This window comes from Crocodylus porosus, unplaced genomic scaffold (assembly GCF_001723895.1).
Source record: "Crocodylus porosus isolate Cpor-Errol unplaced genomic scaffold, CroPor_comp1, whole genome shotgun sequence".
Lineage (NCBI taxonomy): Eukaryota > Metazoa > Chordata > Crocodylia > Crocodylidae > Crocodylus > Crocodylus porosus.
This window is the reverse complement of record NW_017728949.1, coordinates 5739041-5751623: the sequence shown is the minus strand read 5'-3', so window position 1 is coordinate 5751623 and position 12583 is coordinate 5739041. Positions and strand designations below refer to the sequence as shown.

At 41.2% G+C, this 12583-nt stretch overlaps 1 protein-coding gene across 5 annotated transcripts in view; it reads right to left on the bottom strand.

Annotated features, from left to right (window-relative positions):
- Window positions 1–12583, bottom strand: part of PARD3B (par-3 family cell polarity regulator beta) — a 761176-nt gene that overhangs the window by 29548 nt on the left and 719045 nt on the right. For all 5 annotated transcript variants that reach the window (XM_019553770.1, XM_019553769.1, XM_019553768.1 and 2 more), the window contains one exon: window positions 10583–10662. In XM_019553770.1, coding sequence (XP_019409315.1) covers window positions 10583–10662 — 80 coding nt within the window. The remainder of the gene's footprint in view (window positions 1–10582; window positions 10663–12583) is intronic.

Below are 12583 nucleotides of genomic sequence, written 5' to 3'. Positions count from 1 at the left end.
GCTTTATTAACTCTCTACTGGTTTCTCAAGTTTGAATGAGCTAGGCATTGAACGGAACTCCTCAGAATAAAATGAAATTAAGAAAATATTCTCTCTGCACCTGCAGAAGAAGTTGCAGCTGTCAGAAAAGCTGGTTCAACAAACTCAAGCTGCAGGTGCTTATCCAGTTACCTCTCCCAGTTCAGTGGTTTGACTTCCCTTAACATTTTGAAAGCAAATACGCATACTTGAATATTATTTTAATAGATGTAGTAATAGATGTAAGTATAGGTTTGTGTAATATAGATTGACATATTTTTCAATTTAATTTGAAAGGGCTTATTTTTAAAAAGAATAATTAAATAAAATCTTATTTTTTTTATTAAAAATAATAGACTTGTATCCACCCTGCCACAGCAGAGTGGGAGGCAATTCCAGAAACGGAAGGCAGCAGGGAAGACAGTACAAAGAATGCGAGTTGTAGGTGAAGTGGGACTCAGTAATGGTGCAAAGGGAAAAAAGGTTGGTATAATAAAATAAGAACAGAGTTATAGGCAGTAGTAGCATTGTGCAGAGTCTTAAAGTAAAACCAATCAGCTTGTGAGAAATCTGTTCTTTTTCTGTGGAGGTCCACACCCCAGTATGGCAATAGCTATTGTAAAAACTCTTCTTTTAACAAGAATGGTAGGGTGTGGACAGATATAACATTTACATCATATTAAATGCTGCTTAAACTGTGAGCGTCTGGACATACCAACCAATTTAAAATAGTTTAAATCTCCCTGGATGTTTCAAAAGTATACCTGGATACTAGGGCTATGCAAAATTTCATTGGCCGTTTCGTTTCGACACTGCTTCAACCAATTTCAAGGTTGAAACAGCAAAATCAAAATGAAACAAAGGCCGTCAAAATAGCCTTGAAACAAAATGAAGCTGTTCAAAACGTTTCAAAAGTCAAAATATTTCAACCATAGGCTAAAGATGGGAAGTCAGTTCAGCTGGGCTGACTTCCCATCCCCAGTGCAAGATCCGGTAGGGGGTGGCGAGGCAGCCCAGCTGGGCTGCTTTCCAGTCTCCTGCACTAGGTCAATCTAGCTAGGTTGATCCAGCCCAGCTGGGCTGCCTCGTACCCCTGGCGCGATCTACCGTAGGGAACTGGGCGCGATCTACCGCAGGGAACTGGGAAACAGCCCAGCAGGGCTGCCTCCTTCCACGACGCAATCTAGCTAGGCTGACTCCTCATCCCCAGTGAAACATAAAAATAGCAGTGAAACAACCTTTCTGTTTTGATGGAATGGAACAGAACAGCTGTTTTGACTTGAAATGAAATTCGATACGAAACACCGTTTCATCAAAACTCAAGGCAAAACAGAATGGTGCCATTTCACATAGCCGTACTGGATACTCCAGTATTATTTTGAAATGATCTTCCTTGACTTGGTTCAGTATTATGTGTGGACACCAAGCTTACCATGATTAGTATTTGGTCAGTCCTTCAGGCATCCCACACTGCACTGCTCCTAACTCCCCATGCTAGGTCCCGCACAGCAACCGGCCACTCTGGTATGCCGTCAAAATTCTAGTGCCCCAACCTACATTGCCTGCACTTGACCCAGTCTGTGCTGTCCCAGGCTGATTTGGGTTGGGAGATGGGTGATCAGGTACACAGGGGTAGTACTCCTGTTTCTGGGTTCCTGGAGTGCTGGGTGCTCTGGCAGGCTGCCTTATGTCTCTGCTGTTTTTAAACAGCACTTTTTCCCAAGGATGTTTGTCAATTTAATTCCATTAGTGGTACCTGATTAGGCTTCAGGGCATCCCAGGCTAAATTAGGCTGTCGTGGGGGGCATGGATAGGGGGAGTATCTGCTTCTGCCTTCCTCGGGGGCTGCCCAAGATCTCTGCAGCTTTCCCAGTCAATTTCATTTCATTCCTGGCAATTGGCATGGAGACCTTGGGCAACCCTCCATAGCACCCAGCCACCTGGAAACCCAGAAACAGGGGTAACTCCTTCTGCCCACCCTGGCTCCACACCCCAAGTCAGCCTGAGATGTCCCAAAGCCTGGTCAGTTGCCATGAATGTAATGAAACTGGTGAGCAGCCTGGAGGAAATAGCTGTTTAAAAGTGGAGACTTTGCGCGGTTCAAAAAAATCAGTTCCCTGGAAAGCTTGAAGTGGGAATCCAGCCATCCTCCCACATAGTGACCCCTAAGGAAAGCCTTCACCTTGGGCAACCCCTTGTGAAGGGAAAAGCAGGGGTACAGGTAGCCCCTCACACCTAACTGTCCCTTAACCCTCAAATCAGCCTGTGATGCAATGAACCCTCATACACTGCCAGAAACTGAAACAAATTGATGGTTGCTTTGAGGCAATGTGCTCTTTAAAAGCCACAGAAGATCTGACAGCTCTAGACCACCCAGCTCTAAGGAACCCAGAAGCAGAGATCTAGGCAAGCCCTCCCCATAACATAGGGGAATCTCCCAGGTCAGGATACCACTATCCAGACTTTGGGAAAGTACTCTTTATTGAATTCAGTGTTAGTGGAAAAGGGGAGCAAAATATTGCAATTGTGGGGAATAGAGGTTTTCCTTGGCATCCAGCCAAGCAGGGTCTTTCTATTCTACTCAGAGAATACTGGCAAAACTGGGGTACTCACCACTCAGGCTCGGGTACAGAAGTTACACATAAATTGGTTTAAGTAATCAGAAACTGGTTTAAACCTGTAACAGAACAGAAGCTCAGGTGCACATAAATCAGTTTCAAAATGGCTGAAACTGGTTTAAGATAAACCTGGTTGAATGTAGTATCAGATTTAATTGATTTGGGTCAAACCAGTTTATGAAACTTCTAGGTCTCAGACCTAGCAGGCATACTGAGCTGGGTAGTCACTACTACCCCGGTGGCATTTTGGCAGCACAGCTATGCCTGAAAAGTGACTTCTACTTGGAACACTGGCTTTCAGCCTGTGGTCCATGGACCCCTGGGCATCTGTAGATTATGTCTAAGGGGTCCATGAAAGATGATTATGATCAAACAAAATATGTGAATACCCACACTTACAATCCAAAGGGGTCTTGTACCTCCATTCAAATTTTTTAGTGGTCCATAAATTAAAAAAAGGTTGAAAACCACTGACTTAAAACCCTACCAGTTTATGCATGGACACCTTAAAACTGGGAGACTGAACTGGTTCCCAGTCAGTGACATCAGTAGAATGGTTCAAGTGTTATATCTATCTGTGCCCATAGGAAACAGCCTTTGCCTACCTGACAGTCAAAGCTACCACAGGTATCTAGTAGTGTTGCAGTGTTGCTGTAGCCACAATGGTCTGGGAAATATGTGAAAAACAAGTCATTTTCAGTGATTAATTTTGTTAAACCAACTGTATAGTTGGGCGAGATGTCAGAGAAGCATTCTGGCATAAAATACCCTTTCCTCAAGTATGGGGAAGGAACAGATAAGAGTATAAGCTAAATATCAGACAGAACAATGGCTTGTGTTTCACTCCATATGTAAAAGAAAACAGACATTTACAGGGATGAAGGAGGGTTGTAAACTAGGAGCAAAGAGAAGCTACCAGAAGTAGCTTCAAAGCAAAATAAGTGAATAGATAACCTTAATTATGTAAAAGAACAATACCATTTAGAAGGGTCACTGTTACCAGTGGAGAGCACTGAGAGATTAGAAGAGACATGAAGAGTCATGAAACCACACAAATTGTCTTGCTGGATAGTTTCTAGTATCATGCATCAGTGCTGTCTTCATGCCTTATTGTGAGAAATTTAGGAAGCTCAATCTATTTAATTGAGGGCGATTAAAAAGTGACTTGATTCCACTCTATAAGTACCTACAAGTGCCAATACAGAATCTGGCTCTTTAATCTAACAGGAAGAGGCATAATAAGATTAATGGCTGAAATCTGTACCTGGGTAAATAAAGACTAGAAATAGGGCATTTATGTAAATAATAATAAGATGCCGGTAATTGAAAAGTTACCAAAGACTGTGGGATAATCTCTGATTACTGCATATCTTGGTATAAAAAACAAGGCTAGAAATCATACAGACCATGAGCTCAAAGCAGAAATTACTGGGTGAAGATATAGAGAGCTCAGAATATACAATTATAATGGTCACTTTCTGCTCTTAAAGATAGGTATCTATGATATACATTTCTTAGGTACTGACAGGAAATTTAAGTTGCATATCTGCTCTGAATATATACTTCCTGTATGGCAATGCTATGTGCTGCCATTTCACTATGATGACAGTTCTTTAATTAATACACTTATAGATTTCCCATCATAGAGTGCATTTTATATTTATCATAACATAAAAGATCTTGTAAATGCAAACCGCCAATTTGTTCAGCCTTCTCTTTCCCGGCCAAAGAAACTGTCTATACTTTTTTAATTATTTTTTTTCAGTCTTTGCAGTTAATTCCTAAAATTCTTAACCACAAATGTTTGTTCCTAAATAATCAGAAGAATCCAGAGGAGCTGATTCTTTTTTTTTTTTTTTTGAATTAGCGTGTCTTACTGGGAAGGTGGCTCAGTTTTGTGATAGATCATATGATTGCCAATCATGAGGCCTCTCTTAGCGCCTGACAGGTTGAGAGCTTCACTCTGTATGTAAGGCTCAAGGAATAACTGCATGCTTTCAGGACATAAGATTTTGCTAACTTGGGCTGCCACTAGCAAAATTATAGCTTACATTAAAGTAGACTGCAGTAAAACGAAAGTGCAAGGAAAAACGCTGAGAGGGGGAAAAAAAGACCAACTTAAGCTTCATACCTGTCTCCTAGTTTCATCAGTAACAAGTAAATATTTCAAATAAAAGAGATAGGTTATTAGAAAAAAACAAAGAAACAAATATGTTCAGGGCTCCTCATACTATTGCCAGTCTCCTATTTCCAAAATAGCACCCTGAGGAGCATAAGAATCATGCCATTTCCTTTCTAAGTGGGAGGATTTAACATTACTTAATAATACTACTCAGCACTACTTAGCCTTAGCCCTGGGGCATCACATAACTACTGAGTGCAAAGAAATGTATCTTTCTCGCAAAGCTCTATGTTCTGCCTTTGCCATTTTGCTTTCTTTTTGCAGATAAAATAGCATAGTGCAGCATGCAATGAGGACCTGCTACTATCCTACCAGAGTAACTCACCATCAACATAGTATATGACATTTCCGCTCATTAGATGTTTCCAAATAAATCTCATAAACTGGTATTAGCTTGTAAAATACTTGACCGTATAACTCAGATGGCTACTGATTAAGCTGGTCATGTATTAAACTGTCCTTTAAGGCTGCTGTCTACATTTTAATGGGCAGAAGTGTTCCAACTCTTAATTAAACATTTAACCTTAAATAGGAACAGACCCTGCTCCCATCAGAGTCAGCAGCAGTTCTTTCATTGATCTTAAGGAAAGCAGGACTGTACCCATCTATTTTAATTCTCCTTTCCTTTTGTTGAAAATGCTAATACACTGACAGAACTGCATTTGCTTTACTTCTGTAAAATGTAGTTCATGAGCTAGTGGAAGCACACAGATATACACCAACTGAGAATCTGGCCAAAAGGGTCTCAGTTTAGCTTCTCCACACCCCCAGTGAGGAAGGTGAAAATGTAAGGCCATAGGGCAAAGTGCCATAGACGTTTAAATGCTAGGACTTTAAAATTTAATGAAAGATATGGCAGCAGAGCCTGGGAATGCTGCTGACAATCATGCCTGCCTTTTATGTGAGTGCACACCTGCAGGGCTGAATGGGTGCCCTGGGAATATATTGCACATTTTTTAAAATATTGTGACGGTAACCTTAGTTCCCTCTCACCCATTTGAGATGGATGCCAAGGCTCCCCTATTCATTCACTCCAGTCTCTCATGCTCTCCAACATGGCTCCTGCTGTTGCCAGGTAGCAGCAACAGTTTTATTGCATGTGCATCTAATTATTCCTGCTATTGTGCTGAATTTTTTTTTCCACGAGAAATCAGCAACAGCCTAAGTGAGGATGCTTTACTTCCTAGCTCAGAAATATTCTTCTTCCATTCTTGGGACTTTTGAAACTTTACTGGTGATGAAACTTTGAATTTCATCAAATCCCATGAACTGCTTACAGATGTACTTGCATTAACTTTTTGTTAGACCATGATTGCTGCAACTCCCTCTCCTCCCCCTTTCAACTTCTAAACTGTTTGCATTCAATTCTGCCTTTTTGCATTTATTAGCTGATAAAAAGTGAAGGTGCAAAGGATGTTGTTTGCTTCCTGTTGGGCTAGTCAGCATGTATTTGTTTTAAACTTCCTGAGAATTATAAAGATACTCAGTCTGTACTTTCTTGCTAGGGTCAGCTCTGGGAATAAGCCTAGTGTATTCCAGGTCAGTAAACGTCAGGATATAGAGGACAGGCATTCTTTCATGTAGCACTGGGGTGGGCACCTACTCCCCAGCTTCCAGAGTGCTCTTGTGTGGGGTCCCAGAAAGATCTCTTTTCCTTGCCTTACTCTTAGTCTTTAGATCTCTAAAGGAGAATAGGAATAGTATGGACTAAAAATGCCAGCTATACTATATGAATATGACAGCTATGAGTTTTGTAGAATGCCCTTTGGCTTAAATGGTTTAGCGGCAACTTTTCAAAGGCTACACCATCATGAATGTTACTGGCCCTGCATCATGAATATGCCGCTGCTTATATTGATGATATAGTCATATATATCAAGACCTAGGGGCAACATCTAGCAGTGGTCGAAGCAGTTTTACAGGAGTTGAGGAGATCAGGGTTGCCTTAAACCCGAGGAAATGTACATTAGGACAGCGCGAGAGATTATCTGGGTTTTTGAGTGGGGCAAGGACAAATCAAACCCTTAGTAGAGAAGGTGGAGGTGATTAAAAGTTATCAGATCCCTCAAACCAAAAGACAAATGAGAGGTTTTCTCAGCTTAGCTGGGTATTATTGATGATTCATACCAAGATTTGCAGAATTAGCAGTCTCAGTCTCACTTACCAACATGATCAAGGGGAAGGGGAATGGCCCCATACGGTGGACAGAGCTACAACAGCAAACCTTTGAGGCAGTCAAGCAGGCTTTATGTAAGGATGTTATACTACACACCCCAGATTTTGCACTGCCCTTTATCCTTCAGGTAGCTGCATCAGGAGAGGTGTTAGGGGCCATGCTTTCCCAGAGGACTGAGGGGCAGGAAAGACTGATAGCTTACACCAGTAGTAGGTTAAACGACCATGAAAGAAGGTACATTGCAGTAGAAAGAGAGTGTCTAGCTGTGAAATGGAAGTGGAGTACTTTTGGTATTATCTGTTGGGGCAGGAATTCACAGTTATAACAGATCATGCACCACTGAAATGGCTGAAATCCTCCAAGACGACAATGCCCATATAACAAGGTGGGCCTTGGCTTTGCAGCCATTTCAGTTTATCATTGAATATCGACCAGGTAAAGACAATGTTGTGGCTGATTTCCTTTCTCATTGCCACTCAAGCGAGTCTCTTGAAACACAGCATGCATCAAGAGAGCAGGTGATGGTCCAAGAAGAAAACCCCCCTTATGAACAAAGAAGAGTGCCTGACGGTGTCTTAAGGGGGGGATATGTGAAGTAGTGAGACAGAACGTACAGCATGGAGGGCCAGCAGGGCTGCAGCTGCAGCCTGGAAAGGAAGGAAAATACCCACCCAATTTCCGGAGCAGCCTCTTGCTCAGGAATGGCGGAGGGAGGCTGCTCAAAGGTATTTCCGGCTCCGGAGAGGGGCAGAGGGGGGTCAGTTTTCTGCAGGCGCAGGGAGAAAGGAGCAGCTGAGCATCTTGGTGGGCAGAAACTGCAGAACAGGGCTGAGGAACACTGCAGGAGTAACCTGCAAATAAGCCTGCCAAAGAGGCAGGCGGAGACCTACAAATAAGCAGCTGGTGGGAATCTCCGGAGCGGAGCTGCAGCTGAGGATCCAGAGTGAGGGAGCCCACAAGGCCACAGAGAATCTCTGGACTGGAGTTTTTCCAACAGAGGATCCAGAGGAGGGATTTTTTCCAAAGGGAAAAAATCTACAGTTACAGGTAGAACTTTCCTGCACAGGGGGAGACCCTGAAAGACTGTGAATGTTCATAGGGGTGCAGGGCAGGCTAGCAGAGCAGAGACTGGACTAAGGGATTGTTCTGGGGACATTGCCAGAGCCTGACAAGAAGGCTGAGAAGCAGCCGGGGGGTTTTCTGTGATTTTTTTTGCTATTTTTGATTTTGTTTGAGCACAGGCCAAGACTGGCCCCTGGAAGGGTGTACCCATAAGAGGCACTAGGAAACGCGGGGGTGCAGAGAAGGTTATAACAGGTAGCACTGCAACCTGGCTGTGGAAGAACATTGTAAAACATCATCTGGAGAGGCTAGGCTTGAGTAAAGGGCAGGTTTGGAGCCCCACAAAAGACACAGGGATCAATACCAGGCAGAATCACTGTGGACATTGCCTCCTGGTCATCGAAGTCGTGGCAGGCGAGAAAAACATAAGCTCCACTTCCTGGCAGACCTGGTGATCCAGAGCCCAGGTCTATCCTGCCGCCACCTGTAGGCAGATGAGCACAGGGCAGTACTAGCAAGCCCTATAATACCTACAGACATCACAAGCATATTAAAAACACAGCCTGTTCTTCTTAAACAGGCATGTGTAGTTAGTTCCTTTATGACGCTCTATTTATACTTACATCTAAAAGCTACAGGGCAGTTTTGATAGCTTCTAAAATTCCTAGCTCTGGCCAGGTAAATGTTCAATGTTCTCATGAAGTCTGGTTGCCATCAGGGAAAAGTGAATTTTCAGGAAGTACACTGGGAGCTTAAATGGTCAGGAAATGAGACTCAGGTGTTACTGAACTCACTGGACTGACTTGCTACTGATACAGCTGCAGTCAGAAAATAAGGAAAATATGATGATGCAAAAAGGATGGGATGAAACAGAATATTATATAGACAAGTGGTATACCTGTTTTGGAGTTCTGTTCTCAGGTTTGGTCATCCTAGCACAAAAGAAGGTACAGAGGCATTAGGGCAGTTTAATGTTAAGAAAGACTGCAAAAATAAGATTGCTCAGTTGGAGAGAGGCTGAGTAAGAGGGGACATGATGGAGAGATGCAAAGCAACGAGTGATGTAGATAAGGTATTCTGGGCACTGATTTTTAATATTTTCTTATGGTTTGGGAACAAGAGGGCACACAGAATGAAATGGAAACATGGCAATATTTAAAACCAGTAAAAAGGCCATTTTTTTTTACAATACATATAATTATGCTGTGGAAAGCACCTCTAAAAGATATAATTGAGGGCAAGAACTTAGCAGAATTACAAAGAAAGGCTGGACATTCACAAGGGCAATTGAGAACACCCACAGTTACATAGGAAAAAATATAGAAAACAACATTGGAAGCCAAGACACTATTAGAGGAGTCAGTTACTGCTTAAAAGAAATTTGCAAAATTACGACTGACACAACCAATATATGTCGATTAAAGACAGTAATTGAACCACAGATGCATTCTGTGGTTTCAACAACATAACATGCCCCAAAAAGTTCCTAGGAAGTTCAACATCGTTAAGGTATGTAAGACAGCTTTTCTTAGTGAAATCTAATTACTTGCAAGCAATGAGATTTTTTTTGTTCTAGTATGCAGTAGCATGTCATATTATATTGAGGTCAATCAGCCTTTGCTGTAACACATTTAGATACAAATAGACAAAAGGAAAGAAAATAGAAAAGATGGAGCTACAATTCACTGTCATTTATTTCCTAAAAATGCCAGCAATGAAATGCCAACCGCTTTGGGATCTACAGGAAACATGGCACTAAGTTTATTATCTCACCCTCATTTATGAAAATGTCCTTCTCCTCCCCATCTCTATGGATATTCATTTTATTTCTTAGTCTGTTAGGAAGGGATATATTCTATATATTAGTTTCCCCCTTCCCAGCTCTGACCTTTCTTCATTTCTCTTTCCAGTTTGCTAATTTTCCCACTCTGCTATTATAACTCCCACAGAAGCTGGATTGCAATCCTTGAAACGTTTCCTCTTTGTTATGCCCCACTGATTCCAGACTAAAATTATTCTTTATCTATTTGATAAGAAGAAAAAAACCCTCTGAGAATTATCTCTCATTTCCAGTGGTGTTCATTTACAGCAGTGGGTTACTATACTGGAATAGGATTGCTAGTTGAATTTTCCTTCCAGCAATGGTGGGATTGTAGTAGCTGTCAGTTCTGCCACGCAGTGCTCTGCCATTGCCAGCTATGATTATATCACTATAAACTTTGTCACAGTTATGCCCTGCTAAGACCTGTTAGCACTCTAGCAGAGCAAGCTTCCTCAGTGTTATGTTCCTTCCCCATGGATTATGATTCTTGCCTACATGGTGAGCGAGGGAGACTGTGTTTTTTTAAATCATGTGTCCAAATTATTAATACAGTTATAAGGATGGCACTGTATCAGCAGCAGAAGGTAATGAGACAAAACTACAACATAATCTCTCATTTCAGAGCCAGACAACTATTTTGTGCAGATTTTCCTAAATATTGTAGGGAGGGTAAATCAGCACATGCAGAAAACTCAGTAATGTACCTGGGTAAGGATGCATATTGCCTTTCCATCCCTTCAAAATGGGGATTGTGTGAACTCCCATCTGGACCTTTTCCAGACACCTGTGGAGAGAAGAGTAATTAGAGATGAAGTTCAATTATACACCCCAGTTACTGACAATGCATCTCAAAATGATAATCAGAGTACAAATGATGCGACAGCATGCCAAAATCGGCAAAAGAAAGGCAGGGGTTCAAAGAATCCACAAATCCCATACTTAATCTTATGATTGGTAACAAGAAGGGGCTCCATATCAAAGTGCTGGTTAGGACAGGTATTGGCTGTCCCAATGGCTCTGAGCCAGTAGGGACACCACACACCTTCAGTTTCTTTTGGCTAGTCTCCCTCCTAGGATTCAGTAATATCAGGAGATAAATCTGATTATATACAAAGGTCCCTCAATTTTGCTGAAAACATATGTGATCCAGAGAAAGAATGAGGTTATATACCAGCTTCAGGTTTGCTTACCACCTGTTGCTTTTTTTTTCGCTTCAGCATAAAATGTGATATAAACAACCTTTGCATTCATTCATAACACAAATCCAGAAACTTTCCAAAATGCTGTTGTAAAGCTAAGTGTCCAACTGGGACTTAAGTGCATTTATCATGCTCTAGTGCAGTTTCAGAGGTAAAGCATTAGTGCATTCAGTCAAAATGCCAGCTCTCTCTACTTGGTTTGTTTTCAAGATGGCAACCATGGCTGGCTGGAACATGAAATCCTAATAAGAAGGCTCCAACTGCAGTACAAAACGCTGAACTTAGATGCTTTTAGCTCTCCCACTTTCAGTCACTCAATGCCCGCTGATGGCCCAAGTGTTAAGAGCCTTGTTAAAATGGAGCTATTAGCCTTTTCCTCCATAAATGCAGGAGGCTTACTGTCTGCATTCAGTGTTTCATACATTAATACGTATTCCTATTCTGGCACTGCCAGAATCAGCAGTTTTATAAAGCAATACACTAAGAGGCCATTTAAAACCCCCTTCCCCCTTTACAGATTAATGGCAGAGGGGAAGATTTAATGCCTTTTCAAACATTTTTAACAATTCATTAAAAAGAAAAGAATAAATCACATGAGGCTTTCTGCAAATGTCTGATTATAAAAAGAGGAAACAGAAACGAAAATTAACATGTTTTTCACGTTCTACAGGTTACAGTACACTTCTGTCAATCTTGTAATTTATGCACAATACCTCAGTTTCACTGAAGAGATTTAAAAACTGCTGTGATGGAAATGTTGTGTAAGTTGTAATAAGACTTATTCACCTGTATATAATGTTTTTTATGTACAATATATCTTTAGATCCTTTACAAAAGCCATGTACAATGCAAACATATATACAATTTTAAGCTACTAGAGAGGAGTTTTAGGAATTATTTTAGATGAGCAGTGTTATGCTGAGACTGCACCCTAGTACTCCAAGGCAATGTTAGTAACAAGCCAACCTACCATTAAATGAAAAACCTATTTAGAATGGACCTTTGGCTAAATGCTTTTAATCTGAATCAAAATTGTAAGGAGTCCTTAAGGAGTTGATAGGTTCCAAAAAACAATCATCTCTGATTTGAAATGACCACAGCTGTAACAGTGCCTTACTCAGGGCTAGAGAAAAAAATCACTGGCCTAGATTCCAAAAAGAGGGCAGCAGACTAATTGGTTTAGATCATTTGGTTCCTTTTACCACCAGTAAAAGTAAGGTGTGTTTTATACAGAGAGTGCAAAGACTCAGTCATTTATGTTTTTCTCATGCTTCTACTTTAAACAGTTTGGTAATTTCCCTTAAATAACGGGCCATTCTGGTGACAGACAAGCCTTGACCTTCTTGTTGTTTTGGAGGAAAAACAAAGGAAATCAAAGAATTTTATGCTTTAACTTACCGAGCACAAAAATCATACAAAATACCATTTACCTGCATGACACTGAATGGACAATTAGGTATGTAAAGTGACAAGATATTTATCGGATTAATGATTCTAAAGCAAAAT